This window comes from Ambystoma mexicanum, chromosome 5q, assembly GCF_040938575.1.
Source record: "Ambystoma mexicanum isolate Mex_15411 chromosome 5q, UKY_AmexF1_1, whole genome shotgun sequence".
NCBI lineage: Eukaryota > Metazoa > Chordata > Amphibia > Caudata > Ambystomatidae > Ambystoma > Ambystoma mexicanum.
The window spans coordinates 1,085,313,864-1,085,337,120 of NC_090933.1; the positions used below are offsets into that span (position 1 = coordinate 1,085,313,864).

Below are 23,257 nucleotides of genomic sequence, written 5' to 3' on the forward strand. Positions count from 1 at the left end.
GGATACACCTGTAGGGAATGCACCAATGCATGATAGTCGAGGGAAGTCAAGAGGGAGAATGAATGTTAATGGTACTAGTGATGTTGAGAAAGTTCAGAGAAATGTAATACGAGAGAAAGACCCATCAATGATTTCCTTGCCAAAACCTAAAACAGATATCTCACGCACATCAAGAAGAGGAAGAGTCATTCATGATCCCTGCAGATTGAAAGACTTTGTGTGGGAACACTAAGCTCAGGACATTTTGTAAAGAGTCAGACTAGTTGTGTCATCGAATATTTAAGAAGGGGAGATGTGTAGTATTGTAAATCCATCTAAAGACTACAGGGCTCGTGGCGAAACAAGCACGAGTGGCCATCCACTGAAGCACGTCATAATGTGAAAGACGTGCGAGTGCTGTGAGCGAGCCGACATTCAAATGCCAACAGAATGCTCGTCAGCCGGTGGAGCCCGATAGTGTTTATCTAGATATCTCCCAATATAAATAATAAATACATATATTTACCATACCTTAGTTTCACGTGTATATACTTCAGCAGTAAAGATAAATAAGGAAGCTCCTGTTGAGCACCGTTCGAATAGTTAAAGGATCCACAGTTAAAAGTGTTCAAACGTTTCAAAGACTGTAGTTGTACCTGTGACGCTATCCGGAGGAGTCGGACCGTCATACGAAGGACATCCGTATTATAAAGAAACGAAGCAGTAAGTGTCAGCCTGCCTGCGTGTGAGGAGCGATCGAAGGGGCTGACATCCCCGCTCTGTGGGCCCCCACCGTTGTGAGGGAGGAGCCAGCACAGGGAGACCGGCAGGCATTGGCCCAGCTGACGAGCTACGCCGCGCCTCCTGCAAGCGGCAAAGCCGCGGCTTGCCAGTTGTCAGCTGTTCCTCGGCCCCTGTAGAAGGAGGCGGGCCTGAGGATCCTGGAAGCCGCCGGGTCTCTCCCTTATCAGCTGACCAGAGATGTGACAGCGGCAGGAGAGGCTGATGGTCCTGGAAATGAACTGTCGATCGAAGCGGCACCTAAGAAAGAGGTGAGAGGGGGAAAGTTGTTATATCCCGAAAGCGAAAAGAGGAAGTAAAAGACCTGGGGGTCTGATTTGAATTGACTATTTGAAAAGGGACATTGAAGAGGAGGCTGAGAGCCTCATACGCCCCAAGCTAATATTTTACATGGAGTAAAACGAACGTTGAGGCAACCTAGACTTTATTGTGTCAAATTCCTCCCTTAGTCTCCCGTTTTTTTTTTCAAGGGGCCAACACTGCTTTACACTTAGGGGAAAGATCAGACCCTACAGGATAGATCATACACCAAGGGGCCGGCTGCCCTAAAGGACTGATCCCCTGAAAGCAATATACAGCCTTCGTCACAGTGCCAAAAAATACAGGCTGTTGTCGGTTTTAGTTTATAGACAATAAAATTGTTCTCAGTTCAAGCAAGTCTGTGTCCCGTGTGGTCATTTCCCACCCACCTTATCACAATTTGGTGGCAGCGGTGGGATTGACTGAAACACGATGGAAGAATTGATAAAAACATTGAGCGAAGGACAGCAATTGCTACATCAGGCCCTCCAGCTTCAAAGCCAGCAGGCGTAGGCCGATAGACAAGCCTTCCAACAGGCTTTACAGGTCCAGCAGGCCCAGCTGTTGGAAGCCACGAATCTGAGGAACCACACACCAGTACCACCTTCGGTCCTTCAAAGATTTTCCAGCGGTGAAGACCCCGCCCATTTCTTTGTCAACTTCGAAAGGGTCACCAGATATGCTCAATGGCCCCCCGAGAGGTGGTGTCACTACATTGCACCACTGATGACAGGGGAGATGCAAAGCACCTACCAGGCTGCAAACCCGGCAGGGGACACCGCTTACGGAGACATGAAACGTGTGGTGCTTGAGCGGCTTGGCCACGACGAAGAAGCCTACAGAATCAAGTTTAGAGACACCAAACTCATGATGGAAGAGACCCCTCGGCAACTATTTTATCGAGTAAAAGAACTAGGTGAAAAGTGGATGCAGATAAACACCTCAACAACACACGAGGTGGCCGAAAAAGTCATCCTGGAGCAGTTTGTAGAAGCCTTGCCTTTACCAATGCAGAAGTGGGTTAGACAACACCATAGACCATCCTTGGTTGAAGCAGTTAACATAGCCTCCACGTATCAGAAGGCTGGACAAGCAAAGATGATGGTCTACCCCCCAATACCTAAGACTGGAGGGATTTACAGAACACTGAATAACCAACCTCTGGGCACCTCCCATTGGCCAAATTCTATGATCAGAAAGCCAGACTGGGAAGGATGAAGACTCCGAGTTGTCCCTGAAGCCACTGGGACGTCACAGCTCTCCAGACCCCCCAGCCTCAGCGCAAGGGGCCTCCAGTGCTTTGAGTGTGGCGAATGGGGCCACCTTGCTCTTCTTTGACCCAGAAAAGCCAAGGCGGGTCCTATGGATGTGGGGGTTATGGAGTCATCCAAGGATGTCAGTACAACCGGATCTATTACTACCCGGAAGAACACGTATCCCTATGTTTGTGAGGCTGAGGTGGAGGGACAACATACCAGAGCAATGCTGGATTCGGGGGGTTTACAAACGGCTGTGAATCCGGAGCTGGTAGGTGATGTAGAGACTGTGAACGAAAGAATTCCATTCAGATGTGTACATGGGGATGTGAAGCTATACCCAGTTAAAGAAATACGGGGAAAAGTAGCGGGGGAACGAATGACTCTGAAAGCTGCAATAATGCCTGCGCTGCCTGAACCCCTGTTAATTGGTTCTGATGTGCCTGATCTTCCTCGGCTGATCCTAAGTCTAGAGAGACAATGGTTAAAGAGAGGCTCCTTTCTATAATGACGAGATTACATCCTCATCTCATAAATTGAAGAAAAGTAAGAATAGAAAGAAGAGTGAAAATCATGCATGGATCGAACAAAACATGTATCCCATAGCTGTAGACTGGAAAAAAGACGAGCAAGGGGATAGTTTTTGCATGGCCCAAGAACTTGACCCCTTTCTGAAAAATGCAAGAGACTCAACAGAAGTCGACCCAAAGGGAAAAACTCCTCATTTTGTCAAAGAAAATGGTTTATACTACAGAGTGATTAGCACTTCTGACAAAGAATCTGTTCACCAGTTGCTAGTCCGCAGCAAGTACTACCAGCCAGTACTTGAAGTGGCCCATCTTCAAATTGGAGAGGGGCATCTGGGAGTAGAAAAGACAACACAGAAAGTTTTAGGTAGATTCTACTGGCCGGGAGTATATGGCCAAGTGGCACGTTTTTGTCAACAGTGTCCTGAGTGTCAGAAAAAGAATCGACCAAATGTAAGCAAGGCTCCTCTCCAAACAATGCCTCTGATTTTAGAACCGTTCCAACGAATTGGTATGGACATTGTTGGTCCATTGGATCCTTCAAGCATAGGACATAAGTATCTGCTAGTGATTGTGGACTATGCTACCCGGTACCCTGAGGCTTTTCCCTTACGCTCCATGACTGCCCAACAAATATGTGATGTCCTAGTCCCGTTTATTTCAAGAGTGGGTATTCCCAAGGAGATAGTCACAGATAGGGGTAGTAACTGCATGTCAGCGGTCCTCAAACAAGTGTGTGAAACGCTACACATCCAGCAACTCCGAACAGCGGCTTATCATCCTCAAACAGATGGTCTGGTTGAGAGATACAACCAGACGATAAAACAGATGCTGAGGAAAACCATACAACCGGGAGAACGGAACTGGGACAGGATTCTCCCATGGATTCTGATGACATTGAGGAACACGCCACAGTCTTCGACAGGGTATGCCCCGTTTGAACTATTGTTTGGAAGACCAGTGAGGACCCTGCTCGACATCATGAAAGAAGCTTGGGAAGAGCAGTCTTGTTCTGAGATTACTCTGACAGAATATGCTTCAGAACTGAAGGCAAGAGTGGAGCAAGAGTGGAGAAGCTTCAGTCCGTGGCTCAGAGCCACCTACTACAGGCCGCAGGAAGACAAGAACAATATTGCAATCAGAAGTCACGGCTGCATTCTTTTCAGGTGGGAGATAAAGTCCTTGTACTTTTACCCACAACTGAAAATAAAATGCTAACTTCGTGGAAGGGTCCATATAGCGTTGAAGAGGTCTTGGGGCGGGTAACTTATAAAATCCGCCAACCTGGAAATAAAATCCTTCTTCAAACTTATCACGTCAACTTATTAAAGAAATGGATTGAGCCAGAGGCAACGATCGCCATGATTAACGTGGAAGAGGGGTCAGCAGAGTACCTGCCAAGTTCCGAAAGTCTGATTGGGAAAGAAGCTTTGAATATTAACCCTGAGTTAAATCCGGCACAACGAGAAGAACTATCCAAGTTACTAGATCAGTATACAGATCTATTTTCGTCGTTACCAGGAAAAACAACGTTAGCCTGTCACCACATTCAGACCAATCCAGGAGCAAAAGTAAGACTGCGTCCATATAGGATTCCAGAAGCAAGGCTACAGGCGGTGGAAAAAGAAGTTCAAGAGATGCTTCGGTTAGGGGTGGTGGAGTATTCCCATAGTGACTGGTGTTCCCCTCTGGTAATGGTTCCGAAGCCGAACGGGAGCATTCGCTTCTGCATGGATTTTCGAAAACTAAATGAAGTGTCCAAGTTCAACGCATATCCCATGCCCAGAATCGATGACTTGCTGGAGAAGCTCAGGGACGCAAAATATCTTACGACCACTGATTTAACCAAGGGTTACTGGCAGATTCCGCTGTATCCTGAAGACAAGGAAAAAACGCTTTCGCTACCCCTAGCGGGCTATTCCAATTTACTGTTCTTCCATTCGGATTGCATGGCGCCCCTGCCACTTTTCAAAGATTAATGAACCATCTGATAAAGGGACATGAAGATTATGTGGGGGCGTATCTGGATGATATTTTAGTATAAAGCCAAAGTTGGGATGCTCATCTGTGCCACCTAGGTGCTATTTTCCAAACCCTGAGGAAGGCAGGGCTGCACATCAACCCAAAGAATACGAACTTGGCCAATTCACATACTAGATATTTGGGGTACTTTGTTGGACAAGGTACCATAAAACCACAAGAGAAGCTAGAGGCTATTCAACAATTACAATTCCCGGAAAATACCAGACAGGTCAGGGCCTTCCTTGGATTTGTCGGATATTATCGTCGATTTGTTCCACATTTCTCGACCCTTGCAACTCCCTTGACCAATCTCCTAAGGTCTGATGCCCTGCCAAAAAGGGAATGGAGAAGTGCTAAAACTGAGGAGGCATTTAATTCCCTAAAGTCTGCCCTTTCAGATCAAGTGGTCCTTCATTGTCCAGATTTTAAGATGCCTTTTTATTTGCACACAGGCGCCTCAGGAATGGGCTTAGGGGCGGTACTCTTCCAGAATAAACGAAGGGACGAGAGACCCATTTTGTTCATCAGTAGGAAGTTGATGCCTCATGAATTGAATTACGCAACAATAGAGAAAGAATGCCTGGCCGTGAAGTGGGCAATAAAGTCGCTGAGGTACTATCTACTGGGGAGGGAGTTCACGTTAGGGACGGATCATGCACCTCTGGTGTGGTTGTCCCGGAACAAGGAGACAAATCCCAGGGTCCTAAGGTGGTTCCTGTCATTACAGCCATATTCGTTCCGAACTGTCCACCACCCCGGAAAGAAGATGGCTCAGGCAGATTTCTTATCAAGGATTCATGCCCTTCCCGAGCGTAAGGGTTTAAGGGAGAGGAATTGTGACAACGCAGGAGGAGTGGAGCAAGATCAGAGCATTATTCAGAGTCAGTTAACAAGCATTGAAGGCTGAAGTGATTATGATGTCACCCTGTCGTGAGGGGAGGGTCTTATCTTATCTCTGCATGAAAGGCATGTCTATAGGCCAGTGGCGAATGAAGGAAGGAGTGAAGGTGCTTTTCTTCTGACTGGCTGTTATGTTTTGTTTTTTGGTTGAACAGCTGTTGGGAGAGGAGACCGAAGCTGCTCCACGGGAAGAAGAAACCGTTCTTGAGTGGGCCTATTGACCGCTAAAGACAGTAAAGATAAATAAGGAAGCTCCTGTTGAGCACCGTTCAAATAGTTAAAGGATCCACAGTTAAAAGTGTTCAAACGTTCAAAGACTGTAGGTGTACCTGTGACGCTAGCCGGAGGAGTCGGAGCATCATACGAAGGACATCCGTATTATAAAGAAATGAAGCAGTGTCAGCCTGCCTGCGTGTGAGGGGCGATCGAAGGGGCTGACATCCTCGCTCCGTGGGCCCCCACCGTTGTGAGGGAGGAGCCAGCGCAGGGAGACCGGCAGGCATTGGCCCAGCTGACGAGCTACGCCACGCCTCCTGTAAGCGGCGAAGCCGCGGCTTGCCAGCCGTCAGCTGTTCCTCGGCCCCTGAAGAAGGAGGTGGGCCTGAGGATCCTGGAAGCCGCCGGGTCTCTCCCTTATCAGCTGACCAGAGATGTGACAGCGGCAGGAGAGGCCGATGGTCCTGGAAATGAACTGTCGATCGAAGCGGCACCTAAGAAAGAGGTGAGAGGGGGAAAGTTGTTATATCCCGAAAGCGAAAAGAGGAAGTAAAAGACCTGGGGGTCTGATTTGAATTGACTATTTGAAAAGGGACATTGAAGAGGAGGCTGAGAGCTTCATACGCCCCAAGCTAATATTTTACATGGAGTAAAACTAACGTTGAGGCAACCCAGACTTTATTGTGTCAAATTCCTCCCTTAGTCTCCTGTTTTTTTATTCAAGGGGCCAACACTGCTTTACACTGAGGGGAAAGATCAGACCCTACAGGATAGATCATACACCAAGGGGCCAGCTGCCCTAAAGGACTGATCCCCTGAAAGCAAGATACAGCCTTCTTCACAGTGCCAAAAAAATACAGGCTGTTGTTGGTTTTAGTTTATAGACAATAAAATTGTTCTCATTTCAAGCAAGTCTGTGTCCCGTTGTCACATATCACCCATGGAAAGTATGGAGGAGATGGTCGATATGGAAGAAGGACTGAATTATTCCATGCAACGCACAGCGCGTTCTAGTCTTCCAGTATTAGCCGCCTTAAAGACCAGCAGATGAGAAGTACCTGTGCATTGCAACTTCCTTACTTTGTTCCCGCAAGTAAGTTTGCTGACGCTCCCTCTTGTGTTCCCTTCCCGGTTTCTGCCTACCTTGTTGGTCGTTTGTTAGTGGGTTGCTTCCTACTCGAATGGCTCCTTGCCTCCTGCCGTTCTGGACTGCTTTCCTCTCCACTTGTGCGGCGTCTGTCGCCGTAACCTGTTTGCATCTCTCTCCGCCCTTCCTGCTACTGCTGTACTCTCTGCCGCGCTGGGCGGTTCCCCAGCTTTCATTGTTTCCTGTGAGCAGTGTCTACCGTTGGTGCGGTGTGTTCCCGACACACAGTTCTTCCCTTGTGTACCACTATATCCGCGTGTTATCCGCACGCCATCTGAACCTCTACCCGGCCAACAGGCAATCGCCAACTACGACAACAACCAGTGCATTCTGGTACTTGTAGGCAAAACTACTCTTGCCTTCACTCTTACTGGATTTCTCTACGGACTACTTCAACTACCATCCATATCATGATTTACCAGGGTTTTTTCATCCGGTTTTTCCCTGGTTTGGGGTGGGCTCCCTGGAGTCCCCGCTGCCGGGCACATAGCCTCTTTGGCAAAGTGGACACTAGGCGAGCCCGTCCTTCTATCTTCAAATCCAAGAACAAGATCAAAACCACCTGGAGAGAAAAGAAGAAGGAAAGTTCTACAGACGAATCTACTGCGTATCCAACAGATTCATCAGGTGAGGAGTGGGCTAGTTGTGTAGACACTGTACTTGATCAACCTGTCAAACCTGAGAGATTGCAACGCCCGAAGAAGATGGCTAGCCTCGAGTAATATCAGGAAATGGCCAATGCCATACAGGCTCTAACTGTGGAAATGCAAAACCTCAGAGCGGATAACGCCGCTTTGAGACAGCAAGTTCAACAGAGAAAAGACACCAAGGGAGACTTACCTCCCATTTCCCTACCTTGTGAAAAATTTGATGGCAACCCAAAAAAGGTGAAGGAATTCCTCGATGCTTGTACAATACATTTTACCTTTCGCCCTAAAACATATGAGCTGGACAGGGCTAAGGTGGGATTTCTGATTTCCAATATGGTAGGTAACGCCCTATCCTGGGCAACTCCCTTGGTAACCGCTTCAGATCCAGCCTTAAACAACTATGGCACCTTTGTAACACATTTGAAAACAAGATTCGAAAGACCCGAAGTCTTCTATTTAACTTTTGAAAATCTACTAGACATTTGTCAAGGAACCTTGGATCTACAAACTTATGTCACCAACTTTCAGAAAGTAGCAACTGAAGCCAGATGGCCAGAGACGGCTCAACAGGCCATTTTCCGTCACGGTCTGCATGAAGATTTAAAAGACGAATTGGCAAGAGTGGCCAGGCCTGCGTCTTTCCAGGAACTAGTGGCCTTGGTTTTGCAGATAGACTACCGTATGACCGAAAGTAGAGCATAGAAAAAGAGACCCCGTTCTTTTTCTGCTCTACCTAGCCTACCCCAAACACCTGAAAAGACACCGACGGAAGAAACTATGCAGATAGGGACAGCAAGAGGACCGCTTACTGCATGCGAACGAAGGAGACGCAAAGATCTCGGGCTGTGCATGTACTATGGCTCCAATACTCATTTATTGCAGGACTGTCCCGAGGTACCTCCCAGAAGCCAGGGAAACAAAAGAACCCGACCTTAAACAGGGAAAAGGAAGGGGTAAGTACAATTAATCCCTGTGCATTGGCTCAACCCGCTGTAATTGACAGCAACAGTTTAATGGTGATCAAGATTCTTATTGACTGAAACATTGGAAATCCTGTTGAATGTCTAGCCATGTTGGATTGTGGGGCAGCTGGTAACTTTGTGGACGATAAGTGGGCCCTGGAGCATCAGATACCAAGGCGCTCCAAGATACGACCTATCCCAGTTGAAGGGGTTGATGGTACCCCGTTAACCTCTGGACCCATCAGTCAAGAGAGACAGGAATTAAAGGTCCAGATGTCCAATCATCATTAATATCTATCCTTTGATTTGATAAGAGCAGCACATTTTCCTATTATCTTGGGCATACCATGGCTTCGAAGACACAACCCAAGCATAGACTGGTGTCGGAACTCGGTTGAATTTCAATCCCATTACTGCTGTCAACATTGTTTGATTCCAGAACCTACAAAGCCGAAAGTACAAACAATGGTACACAGATCCATAAACAGTGTCAGCTTGATACCTGACCAATACCAAGAATATACTGATGTGTTTTTAGACACTCAACCACGGAATCTTCCACCTCAACGAAAGGAGGATTGCAAGATCGAACTGGTTCCAGATGCAGAAGTACCGTTTGGAAGAATATTCCCCTTGTCACTACCTGAAAAGGAGGCCCTCAAGGAATACTTAGCCACAAATCTAAAGAATGGACTTATCCGGGAATCCACCTCATCGGCAGGGGCATCCCTTTTTTTTATTTCAAAGAAAGGGACGACAGAATTAAGACCATATATCGATTACCGAGGACTTAACAGTCTAACCATAAAAGACCGGTATCCCATGCCATTGATGAAAGACATTATAGAGGCTGTCCAAGGAGCTTGAATTTTCACCAAATTAGATCTTAGGGGAGCGTATCATCTTCTGAGAATCCGTGAAGGAGACGAGTGGAAGACGGCTTTTAGAACACCTCTTGGACATTACGAGTACAGAGTCATGCCCTTTGGTTTAGTGAACGCACCCTCCCAGTTCCAAAGGTTTATGGACAAAATATTTGCAGATGTCCTATATTCTTCAGTTGTAGTATATTTGGATGATATACTCGTTTTTTCCAACACTCTGGAAGAACACCGCCAACATGTTCAGGAGGTACTACACAGGTTGTGAATGAACAGTCTGTTGGCAAAACCTGAGAAGTGTGTCTTTGAAGCTACAACCGTACCTTACTTAGGATTTATACTCTCAGCAGACAGTGTGCAAATGGACCCCTCCAAGTCACAAGCAATAACTCAATGGCCAGTACCCACATCAGTAAAGGACATACAGAGATTTTTAGGTTTGGCCAACTTTTACCGTAATTGTATACCCAACTTTTCAGAAATCATCTTGCCCCTTACTAATCTCTTAAAGAAGGGTGTTAAATTTATTTGGGACCAAACGACAGAACAAGCTTTCCAAAGACTTAAGACAGCTTTTGTGACAGCTTCCATATTGAGACAACCAGACCAGTCCTTACCTTTCATTGTGGAAACCGATGCTTCAGGCGGTGCAATTGGGGCAGCACTACTACAAAGGAAGGAGGATGGATTGGAACACCCCATCGCCTACTACTCTCGTACGCTTAGCCCAAGTGAACGAAATTACTCTGTCTTGGAAAGAGAACTCCTGGCTATTAGGCAAGCATGCGAAGAATGGAGACATCTATTACAAGGAACCATTCATCCTTTTCAGGTTCGTACTGACCACCAAAATCTGAAGGTACTCCAGAAGATGGAATGTCGGAATTCCAGACATGCCAGATGGGCCTATTTGCTCTCTCAGTTCGACTTTGTGCTGACATACTTACCTGGAAAGGACAACCCCCTTGATGATGCTCTCTCACGCAGTCAAGGAGACTTTGGAGGTTATCAGGGTCAGGAGATCCTTTTAGCAGGAAAGCGGTTTGTTAATACCCTTAACACTTTTTTGCAACAAGTACAATCCGCCCAGAGCAAGGAAAAGGACCCTCTAAACAAGGGTATGACTCAAAGGGGAGAACTGTTATTCAAAGAAGGTTTGTTGTTTCTGCCTACGACCGACTTACAAGAACAAGCAATGGCCTGGTGTCATGATGTACCATTAACAGGTCACAAGGGACAAAATGCCACTTTAGAATTGGTTTCTAGACAATTCTGGAGGCCCACGATGGCAAAAGATGTCAGGAACTATGTTGTCTCAAGTCCTGTATGTGCACAGAATAAGTACGCATATTGCAAACCCCTGGGTATTCTACAGCAGGAAACCCCTCCAGAAGGTATGTGGCAACACATCTCCACTGATTTCATTGTAGACTTACCCGTTTCCAACGGGTATTCAGCCATCATGGTCACGGTCGATTCATTCAGCAAATTGGCTCATTTCTCACCCTTAAAAGGGCTACCCACAGCAAGCATTATTGCAGAGGTGTTTTTGAGAGACGTGGTCAGATTACACGGGCTACCCCAGACCATAGTATCAGATCGTGGCTCACAATTCACATCAAAATTCTGGACTGTTCTATGCAAATCTCTAGGAATAAAAAGATCCCTTTCGTCTGGGTTTCATCCGGAAAGCAATGGACACACCGAACGTCTCAATGCCACTTTAGAACAGTAGATCAGGTGTTTTTGTAATCAAGAACAGAGTGATTGGTATCGGCTACTGCCCATGGCAGAATTTTCATACAACAACACCAAACATTCCTCTACAGGCATGAGTCCCTTCTCATGCACCTATGGATTCCATCCCCGACAAATACCTCTGTTTGGTCAGAATTCTTCTAATGTACCCTCGTTGATCTGCTCATGAATACTCTGCAAGATCTGCACAGGAAGACAAGAGCCAACCTCGAGATGGCACTTCATAAGAGCAAAAGGTGGGCGGATCTCAAGAGACAACCCAACCCGGAATGGGAAATTGGTACCAAAGTATGGTTGTCAACCAAATATCTACCCAGGTGGATACACCGAGGCAAGTTCTCTCTCCGCTACATTGGACCCTTCCGGATCACGGCTAAAATCAATCCGGTAGCCTTTCGCTTGGCTATGCCAGCCAAACTACCAAGAATCCAGCTGGTTTTTCACACCTCATTACTGAAAGAATACACAGAGGACTTACACAAAAGAAAAAGAAAAAGAACAATCAGATTCCAGCAGAAAGAAAGCACCAAGGAATACAAAGTCTCCAGACTCCTTGATTCCAGGTACAGGAATGTCACCTTGCAGTATCTGGTACTATGGAAGGGGTACCCGATGTCTGAGAGTTCTTGGGATCCTATTAGACATATATCAGCACCTCGTCTCATTCAGAAGTTCCATCGACTGCACCCGGGAAAACCAGGAGGAAGTCTACTGAGAAGGGGTCATACTGTCACATATCACCCATGGAAAGTATGGAGGAGATGGTCGATATGGAAGAAGGACTGAATGATTCCATGCAACGCACAGCGCGTTCCAGTCTTCCAGTATTAGCCGCCTTAAAGACCAGCAGATGAGAAGCACCTGTGCGTTGCAACTTCCTTACTTTGTTCCCGCAAGTAAGTTTGCTGACGCTCCCTCTTGTGTTCCCTTCCCGGTTTCTGCCTACCTTGTTGGTCGTTTGTTAGTGGGTTGCTTCCCACTCGAACAGCTCCTTACCTCCTTCCGTTCTGGACTGCTTTCCTCTCCGCTTGTGCGGTGTCTGTCGCTGTAACCTGTTTACATCTCTCTCCGCCCTTCCTGCTACTGCTGTACTCTCTGCCGCGCTGGGCGGTTCCCCAGCTTTCATTGTTTCCTGTGAGCGGTGTCTACCGTTGGAGCGGTGTGTTCGCGACACACAGTTCTTCCCTTGTGTACCACTATATCCGCGTGTTATCCGCACGCCATCTGAACCTCTACCCGGACAACAGGCAATCGCCAACTACGACAACAACCAGTGCATTCTGGTACTTGTAGGCAAAACTACTCTTGCCTTCACTCTTACTGGATTTCTCTACGGACTACATCAACTACCATCCATATCAAGATCTACCAGGGTTTTTTCATCCGGTTTTTCCCTGGTTTGGGGTGGGCTCCCTGGAGTCCCCGCTGCCAGGCACATAGCCTCTTTGGCAAAGTGGACTCTAGGCGAGCCCGTCCTTCTATCTTCAAATCCAAGAACAAGATCGAAACCACCTGGAGAGAAAAGAAGAAGGAAAGTTCTACAGACGAATCTACTGCGTCTCCAACAGATTCATCAGGTGAGGAGTGGGCTAGTGGGGCTAGTTGTGTAGACACTGTACTTGATCAACCTGTCAAACCTGAGACCCGTGTGGTCATTTCCCACCCACCTTATCACAGGCCGTCATTGTGCAGCCAGTTGAAAACGGTGTGGACTGTCCAGTGGCTTTTGCCAGCCGGGCACTCTCAGCAACCGCGCAGAGATATTCTCAAATTGAACAGGAGGCCCTGGTGGTACTGTGGGGGTGCAGACATTACCATCTCTACATCTACTGCAAACCAGTGAAAGTCATCACGGACCATAAACCCCTGATACCAATCATGACTGGCTCCTCCGCTAAACCGCCAGCGAGAATCGAAAAGTGACTTCTTGCCCTACAGGAATAGGATGTGGAACTCGCATTCCACCCCGGGGCCACCAATGCTGCAGACTATTTGTCACACCAACGCAGCCCAAAGACAGAGAGCACTGAAGAGGTGGAGACGGCGGACTATATAAACAACATTGCCGAGGTGATGGCCCCAACCCTCATGTCAATCAACGACATTCGAAAGGCGTCAGTCGATGTCGAATGTTTCAGAATTCTGCAGACTGCTGGAAAAGGGAGGGGGTGATTGGCAGAAAGTCCTTGAGAAGTTTGAGGCACGGACCACAGAAGCTAGGACAGCGCTTGAGCGGATGTGGAGAGTGAGAGGGGAACTCACATTTCTGGACGATGGCTTGGTACTAAGGGGCACGAAATTGGTTGTCCCTGTCAGCCTAGTGGGCAAGGCATTGGAACTGGCATACAAAGGTCACCAGGGTGTTACCAAGACCAAGGCCCGGCTCTGCATGAAGTTGTGGTTCCCGGGGCTAGAAGAGCGTGTGGAGGAATTTGTCTGCAACTGTGTGTGGTGTCAGGCATCGCTGCCGCACAGACGAGAAGCCAGGATTGAGTGTATGGACAGGAGCTGTGTGCCGTGGGGCACGATACACATGGACTTCGGGTCGACCTGTCGAGACAACCATTTTGTGGTCCTTGTAGATGAGTGGTCAAGGTACCCAGAGGTCGAGTTTGTTGAATCCACAACCCTAGAAGACGTACTCCCAGCACTGGAGAGGATCTTTGCCACGCATGGACTCTCAGTTGAAATATACTCTGACAACGGACCTCCCTTTCAAGGTAGAGGGTTTGCAGAAAACTTGCACAAACACAGTGTTGCCCACTGCAAAATCACGCCATTGTGGCCGAGAGCAAACAGGCACGTCGAAAGAGTCATGAGGACATTGAACAAAGTCTTCCGGATAGCCTACAGGCAGGGGGACTGCGAGAAACGCACCCTATACAAGTTTTTGGCAGAGTATCGTGCGACTCCTCATTGCTCTATGGGGGTGCCCCCCGCTAAAGCACTATTTCGATGGTGCCCGCGCGGATTTCTCCCAGACCACCTAACACGCTCACCTGGGATCATAGATGATGACGCAGTAGCTGAAGAAAGGAGAAGGGCAAATGAAAGGGTGAATGACCGTAGGAATCTGCAAAGCGACAGTTTTGAAATAGGCGATCAGGTACTGTTGAGAACAAGAAATGTGCGAGGGAAACTGTCTCTGCCTCGTGAGCCTGCTCCCCTCAAGGTGGTGGACACTGTAACAGCGTCAGACGTAAATACGACAGTGACCAGGAACTCGTGCTTCTTCAGGAATTTGGGGCAGTCCCCAGAGTGGAGCCCTGAGCGAGGCCGAGGACCAGCTCCACACAGAGGTGGCTACATGCGGATTGCGCAGGACAAGAGACGAGCCAGGAGGGACCGACATCCAGCGACGGGTGAGACAGCCTTCCCGACCAAGGAGGAGGTCTGACCTCAGCAGAGGATGACCCAGGAGGGGAAAGGAGGTATCCTGTAAGAGAACGCTGCAGACGGCCCACCTATCTCATGGCTCTCAATCATAGCTCTCAACCATTTGTGTCACAAAGGCGGGTGAAAACACCCGATTTTATTTTTGGCGGGTGAGAGGCCCATTGAAATGAATGGGCATGCAGGAGGCTTGGAGGGTGAGTCAGCTGTTTAGAAGGCGGGTGACACCCGCCAAAAGCGTGTGAGTTGAGAGCTATGCTCAATCATTTGTATCGCAAAGGCGGGTGAAAACACCCGATTTTATTTTTGGCGGGTGAGAGGCCCATTGAAATGAATGGGCGGGCTGGAGGCTTGCGGGTGAATCGGCTGTTTACAAGGCGGGTGACACCTGCCAAAACCGTGTGAGCTGAGAGCTATGCCTATCTGCAGGACTTTGAAGTGGTATTGTTGAACTTTGATGTCTGCGTTTTGAGTTTGATGAGTTGAATTAAAAAAAAATAATAATGTTCTGTGATAAGTGTTTATGGTTGGTCTAAAAAAAATATGAAAAGGGGGGAGTGTTATGTCCCCTTTAAGAGACTGTGAAGGCAGTCACATGTTACGCCAATAAAGGCGGGTCCCTGTGGCGCATGCGCCAGTTGGAGCGGGGACCCGGTAAGCATTACACCGCCCTCTGTGTGTTTCTGTGCACTCTGGGGGCCTGACCTGGACCAGTTCCATCCCCTCATAATAATCATGAGCTGCAGCTCTTTCTCCCTTCAATGGCCATCGGTTCTAACAACAACACTGTACAGCATGCCAGCTTCTATGGTAACCAAGAACAGTGTTGTACTCGGAATGTGTTTTCATCACCAACATTCCATGTCCATATAAACTATGTACAAATCACCTATTCACAATATATAACACACTTCGACCCACCAAAAACAAGCTGCTATTTTCACCCGTTCTGCCAGTTATTTTTACACACTAAACAGCAGTAATATTAATTTGCCAACTTTCAGCTAAAACTAAAAACAGGACTGGGTAAGCCTACTTCTAAATGAATGTTGGCATGTATGCAGGGTTTACCTACAGATTGTTCGTTGCTCTTTGAGGTGTATGACCATTTCAAAATGGCTCCCCTCCAGAGAAACAATTAGCCGAACTAACATGTAAGACACAAAAAGAGGACAAGGATATTAAAAGGCATGTTAGGTTTGCAAGTAAAGCTTTAAAAACGATGAGTTTCAAGCGACGATTGAAGCAGTGTGAATTATAGTACAGCTTTTGAACTCTTTATATCATAGAATTCCGGAATTAATGTTGTTTACAGAAGTAGATTACATTATATTCCCGTACGTACCACCGTACTATGATAAAAGTACACACTTTCGCAGATTTACTAGAGCTTCGTTTTAATTGTGCCTGGTTTACACAGGTTCAATATGGCTAAAGTTATCCTCTTCCAAGCTGTCATTCTTCTTGTTTTCCTTCCACGGAAGTGGAGGGTGTAGGCAGCGCCCGATTATGTCGTCACAGGCGCTCTTGCCGGCGTTCTCGGCCTAGCAACTGCGGAAGATAGCAAGATGGAGGTGCCCTGGCGGGCGGTGGGGGAGGTGGGCGGCTCAGGTGAATTGGAGTAGCGCCGCAGCGGCTCCCCCCGCCCCGCTTCCATGGCGGCTGTGCCGGTGGCAGAGCGGGTACGCGCCGTGCTGGACGTGGCGCTGCGGGTTCCCTGCATCTTCATCATTGACGCCATCTTCAACTCCTACCGGGACCCGAGTGCGGGTCGCTTTGGTATTGCCACCCAGGTCTTGTTACGTCTGTGTGGTAAGTCAGTGTTCCGATCGTAGAGCAGAGCAGGGAGACGGTGACGCAGGGGTTCTGGTGTTGGTATTACCTCAAAACTCACCATCTCTAAAGTTAGGTGTCTAACACTTGTCGAAAGTCTTATGCTTCGCTTTTCTTTCTGACTCCCCTAACTCCTCAGTGTTTAAAACCTATATGATCACAAAATTGACCACTCTTGGAAGTCTGGGATGTGATGTCGGCATCCTATCATGCCATACCTGCCTACATTTGCACCATATCTTCATACATTTGGCATAGGAAAACACGTATGATGGCGTCATCGGTCACGCCAACTTTTCCTGAGACCCCCTCCCACTTTCTGGAGGCTGGCAATCTAGTTTTTTTTAAAATAAATTAGGCATAATCTGCAAGGTTGATTGAAATGATAGTGAAGTTAAGACTAAGCAATGGAGGAAGCCGTAAATGGGCAATATTGTTTTTTTGTAATTCAAATAGCTGCAGTTTTCTTTCGAGTTGTTTGGACTTTATTATCCTGCAGAGCTGTTCTCCCATATTTTTTTTTGTCCCATCATTGCCTATCTGAAATGTTGTCGGCCCAGTATGATAGTTATTTTCACATCCTTACTGTTCATGGCCTGTAAGAATGTCGTATTTTCCCTTGTTCCCTCCCTTGCCTTGAAGCGCTTTGAAACACACAGCTATATAAATAAACTATCATATCATCTGCTGCTCTCGCCTTCATTAACACCCTTTTGAGAGCCCAAACATTCCATTAGGGAGCAGGCCCCACCCTGAGAGTTGGGGTTGTCTTCATTAGGTTTGGCAATTAGACTAATCTGGCTAAATATTGGATAATGGCCCAGGTACTTGCCCGAGTGATGTGGCCGCTGCGGTGCGCTGCCCCCTGAGGTGAAGGAGTAGAAGGTGCTCTTGTTTTTGATAATGTTCGGCGCAGTGGGGGAGTGACTGATCAACAATGTGCCCCATTAGCAAGTCTGGAAATGGACCAGAAACCTGATCTGTGCTGACGGAAAGGAAAGCTGTAGAAGTGCCTTGTGCTGGCCCATCTGTAGTCTCCCGAAAACCCAGAGACTTGACGCTCTTCCTTGGAGACCCGGAGAAGAGCGTAAAAAAACCCCATAGACTAGGCAGGTATGATTTGCAACAGAAAAACCCAGAGGATTATGTCATCAGCGGCCCGCCCCCTTTTTGCAGAGACCCTACCCACCAAAAGTTTGGCCCTTTGCTGAAACAAAGCAATGCCGGATTAACTCTCACTTTCCAGAAGTTGGTTCCGAAGCTCAGGTGACAAAGAGCAATGTGTTTCCTGAATGTACCTTTTAGAGCCAATCCTGGGAAAAGCCTGAGGCGGATGGATCTTAAGGAGACTGATTATGGATTCGCTAATAAACAGTAAATATGTCTTAACTGGACCCAATTCTGGATTCATGGACACATACTTTGTAAGCATCACTCTGCAGCTCATCAGCTGAAGCGTGGGCCGACTCCAAGGGAGGGAGTGCCTCTGTGCTGTGCCTCAGCTGTCAGCTCAGCAGCGTAGGGTCATGGCCAGTGTAAAGACTGGAGGGGGTTATCTGTACTGCTCTCTATATGGCAGAGTCGAAGCACAGCGCACCCCAGCCAAGATTCTCTAATTGGTAAAATGTTGCGAGCAATCAAGGCTTGGCTCTCAGGAGGTGATGCAGACTGGTTCAGTGTAGTCTCCAAGCACCCACAAAGGAATGTCCACACACTATTTTAGCGAAAACAGTCTTTATATAAATAAGGTTCAAAGTTATATTCACAATAACACACTTTGCACTCTGGCAATACTATAATGGCAAATATATACAGGTCTATGTGGTCCCACTCTTAACTATCGATTACTTTGAATGCATCAACTTCTAACAGTTCAAATGGCATACGAATCAGATTATAAAATGAATGAGCGATCGACACGGAAAGAAAACAAGATAAATAAAGCAATGGCAGAACCGTCTATCCCACTACCATGAGACAGTTCTGTGCGAGCATCTCCCCACCTGGGCAACCTGTAAGTAAAGCATATTTGACAAGCCCAGCCCAATTATGCTCAATATATTCTCGACTCCTTCTAAAAGGTTCTACGACCCCAAAATACCTGGTTTCGTAGAGTTCTTTGAGTCATCGACAGGCCCTTCTTGAGTGCATGCCCTTTAAGGCAGGAGCCACGGGTAGTGGAGAGTCGGTGAAGACAAGGGTGCACACTGTCGTTGCGGCAGCAGCTTTGGTTCTTTCAGTGCTAGTTGACGATTGGTCAAACATCCTGCAAGCTGAGGCGTGCGGTGCACCTCGGCGACGAGCGTTCGTTGCCACAAAGTCGATGAAGAACTTTGGCCCAGCAAGGGTGTAGGGTCGTCAGCGTCTCTGCGGTCTTCGGGTGGCGGGAAACCCACCGGCGGATTCTCCTCGGTTGCCGGCGGCCTTGACTTTCTCCAGCAGAGCAAAGCGGTCTTCGGTGATGAGCGAGGGAGTCCTTGTTTCAAATGTCTTAGGAAAAGGAGCAGTGCGGCAACAGTTGTAGACAGTGATGGACTTTAATGTCCGGGCGCTTTGCTTCGTGATTCCGCGGCAGTCTTCGGTCAACAGCCTTTCGAGGGTCTGACGTCCAGGGAGCTTTGGCCAAGATCAGCTGGTGCACGATGGTGTAGCTCAGGAAGACGTCTCCGAGCCAGGTCCTCTCTTGGATCAGTTCTTGAAGGGAACAGCGGTTCACCTTCTTCGGCTCGGCTTTGAGAATAAGTATCAACTTCAGCTTCAATGATTTCCATCAGTGAGAGGTCCCCAGATATACTGTTTAGTCTCTCATTCACTTTGCTGGGTCACACTCGGGCAACCAATGATCCAGAAGGGTATTCATGTAATCAGACAGCCAAACAGGCTCACTGCGTTCAGGCCATTCTTCTCCATCCAGGCACTGGCAACACGGAATGTGGATTCAGACAAGCACTCAGCCATTCAGCACTCCACACTGAATTCATACTAGTTTCGGCAAGGCTGTTTCAGTCACTGTCAAACACCAGATACTAGACACCCATAACATGAAATGCGTATTTGTCACACACTCCGTTCACCCAGGTCCCACCCCCAGGGGCGTACCCACACCATACAGTCACTGGGAAGGCTCCAGCCAGTCTGGCCTGGACTTCATCACAATACCATATATGGAACTTGCACCCAGCAGTCGGGGGGTGGTGGGGGGTGAGGGACAGAGTCGGGGCTTCCCAGTACTTTGGGAAAAACAAGGAAGCAGGCAATAGAAAGCAAGGGGCCACAGGGGCCACCTTGTCTGGAATCGGTAATCAACTGATTCCAATGGCAGGCCCTGGGTATCTCAAAATGGAGGATACTCGGAGCACCTGTCAAATTCAGCATGGAGCTGCCACCAGCCCATACCCTGCTCTCTGGGCCACAAACAGGTGCCCATAAACAACATACACTAGGGGTACAGGGTTGTACCCCCCACCCATGGGTGCCATAAGGGTATCCCAAGCGTCTGTACACCAAACCAAAAAGATGAAGAGCCGCACCGCCAGGAGTCCCCCATGAACTCCTGCGCGGAAAACGAGACCGAACATACATGATAAAGGCACAGTGACTGCTGTGCAGTGTTGCCAGGACAGAAGGAGAACATTAGCTGAATGACCCTTCAAAACAAGCTGCCTCCCATGTGGATAAGCTGAAAAAACAAGCACACATCTAAAATGCCTCGGATAAGTCACAAAAGTCAGAATCGTCACACTAAATTATAAACCTACAGAAAGGACATGGACATAGTATGTTACAACAACAAAAATACTTTATTTAATCTTGCACTCATCTCCTCTGTCCTTGCTGTCTGCCACTACTTTGGCATTTTATGGGCGATCAGTGTCTTAAAGGGATGGTCTAGTAAAAAATTTTATTTAAAAAATAAGCCACATAAAAAAAATACTAGCATTCTCCGTTTTAAAACTTCCTATGTAAAATTTTGAGCTATTCAAGCTCAAAATTCGAAAAAGCAAGCACAGGGGCGCAGCCATTTTGTGAAATGGAGGCCCTCCTGTGCTGGCTTTTGCTTTTGCGGCACTAATGAAGGAAAAGCCAGCCAGCTGTAGTAAACAAAGGCTACCGCTGGGTGGCTTTCCCTTCATTAGTGCTGTAGGCGGAGGACGGGGACCGGAGACCAGAGCAGAAAAGCTACAGCTGAATCTCGGTAAGTGCTATTTATTTTTTTTACGCTGGAGGAGCCCGGAAAACTTAGAAATAAAACCGCAGCTTTAAAAACATTGTATTTATGTTTGCGGTCGCTTTTGAAGCGACCGCAAACATAAATACAACGTTATTGTGTTGGAAAACGCTGCGGTTTTTCTTTCCAAGTTCCTCAGGCTCCTCCGGCTCGGAGGAGCCTGAGAAACTTGGAAAGAAAAAACGCAGCGTTTTCCAACACAACCGCGTTGTCTGCCTGAACCTGCTTTTCCATTTGGGTCTCTTGGGCTCCCCACGGGGAGCCCGAGAGCCCCAAATGGGAAATCAGCTGCAGGTAGAAACACTACGTGGCATGTAAACATAACCGCGTGTGTTTCTGCCTGCTATGGCTTTCACTTTGGGTCTCCGGAGACCCAAAGTGATAGCCACAGCAGGCAGAAACACACGCGGTTGTGTTGGAAAACGCTGCGTTTTTTCTTTCCAAGTTTCTCAGGCTCCTCCGAGCCTGAGGAACATGGAAAGAAAAACCGCAGCGTTTTCCAACACAATAACGTATTTATGTTTGCGGTCGCTTCAAAAGCGACCGCAAACATAAATACGTTTTTAAAGCTGCAGTTTTATTTCTAAGTTTTCCGGGCTCCTCCAGCCCGTAAAACTTAGAAAAAAAAACGCAGCTAGTGCTTATTTTTTGTAAAAAAAAATAAATGGCACTTACCGAGATTCAGCTGCAGCTTTCCTGCTCTGGTCTCCGGTCCCCGTCCTCCGCCTACAGCACTAATGAAGGGAAAGCCACCCAGCGGTAGCCTTTGTTTACTACAGCTGGCTGGCTTTTCCTTCATTAGTGCCGCAAAAGCCAGCACAGGAGGGCCTCCATTTCACAAAATGGCTGTGCCCCTGTGCTTGCTTTTGCGAATTTTGAGCTTGAATAGCTCAAAATTTTACATAGGAAGTTTTAAAACGGAGAATGCTAGTATTTTTTTTTTATGTGGCCTATCTATTTTTTAAATACATTTTTTTACTAGACCATCCCTTTAAGTTTAGTTCTTGTTATCTGCGCCTTCTTGGGCATTTTATTGTGTATTATTGTCTCAAGTTAAGTTATGTGATCCTAGTCTCCTTTGGCAGTTATCAAATCTCCGGTCTGTCAGCTGGCACGTCACCTCTCTGGTCCTCTACTCAGCTGGCCCATCACCTCTCTGGTCCGCTGACCATCTGGCCCACCACCTCTGTGGTGTGCTGTTCATCTGGCCCGTCACCTCTCTGGTCCGCTGCTGATCTGGTAAATATGTCAGGAAGTGAAAAAGACCATCATCTGCTTCCTCCTCCACGTTGTTTTCCTCTCCAGTTGTGTAGATATGCTGATTAAAACGCTTCAGCATTTCTGTGCTTGGCTCAAAGTTCAAACCGCAAATTGCTAGTCTTCGAAGCCCAAACCAAATGTTTGGAATGCTGCTCGGTGTTTGCTGCCTCATTCAGTTCCGTGTTTTAGACTTGACAATGTTCATCTGTGAGAACACTCTCAACGTCTGTATTACTTAGCATCAATGCTAGTTAATGACAGGGCAAACAAGGACATTTCTTTGAAGCACTGCTCTCCACTGGCATCTGTGAAATTGAGAACTTCCACCCAGAACCCGGATGCCTGCTTGTCTTTTATTTTCCAGTCCTGGAAAGAAACCGCTTGATACTGGTTCTCCAACAACCCCACATCTCCTCAGAACAGCTTCAGCATGGATATATCCGAGAGGGTGGGTTTTGCCTGCGACAGTATCACAGATGGTGAGAATGCTGCCATGTACTTCCACAAAGCCACATTTTCGGGGAGTCTTTGCTGCCCCTGTTTTGAAGCCTCAAAAAGAAAGCCTCTGCATCTTTCTTTCACACTCGGCTCCTGCTCTTTGGAAATTACAATTTCTGCAAGTGCAATATTGAACAGTGTTCCAAATGATATTCCAGATGTTGGCAAGTGATTACGGTTGTCTCCTAAATCAATATCAATCAGGCCTGCATCAAATGGAGGGATACATCTGGGGATAAGAATTCTCACAATGATTACCTTGTAGAAGCATTGCAAACAGTTCAACATTTTAAATGCATTGCCACAATCCAGTTGGAAGAGTTTGTTTAGCTGTACAAACTCTTGCAGTATTGGTGTTAGAAAGGTCACACATAATTTGTACACCGAATCACAGTACATTTGATACAGAACTTCCTCGTCATAGCACCGTTCTTTGTCCTTGCTCAAATGAAATTTCAGTGTATCCCACTGCTGTAAAACACTCACAGCAGTCATAGATAGGGTGGCTACCAGCTGCACAAGCTTCATCGGCTCCTCCTCATTGTTAATGAGAGCATGTATCTTTGCATCAGTTGTAGGTACTACACACAAGAAACTCCCAAGTTGCGAAGTAGCATTTCATCTCCTTTGCTTGCGCACAGCCGAA

The 23,257-nt window shown here is 47.4% G+C and overlaps 1 protein-coding gene across 1 annotated transcript in view; it reads left to right on the top strand.

The window, feature by feature from the left end:
• Positions 1–16,180: 16,180 nt before the first annotated feature.
• The window catches only part of RNF139 (ring finger protein 139), an 80,268-nt gene continuing 73,191 nt past the window's right edge, over positions 16,181–23,257 (top strand). Inside the window, exon 1 of the mRNA XM_069621593.1 lies at positions 16,181–16,604. Coding sequence (XP_069477694.1) covers positions 16,448–16,604 — 157 coding nt within the window. The 5' untranslated portion in view covers positions 16,181–16,447. The remainder of the gene's footprint in view (positions 16,605–23,257) is intronic.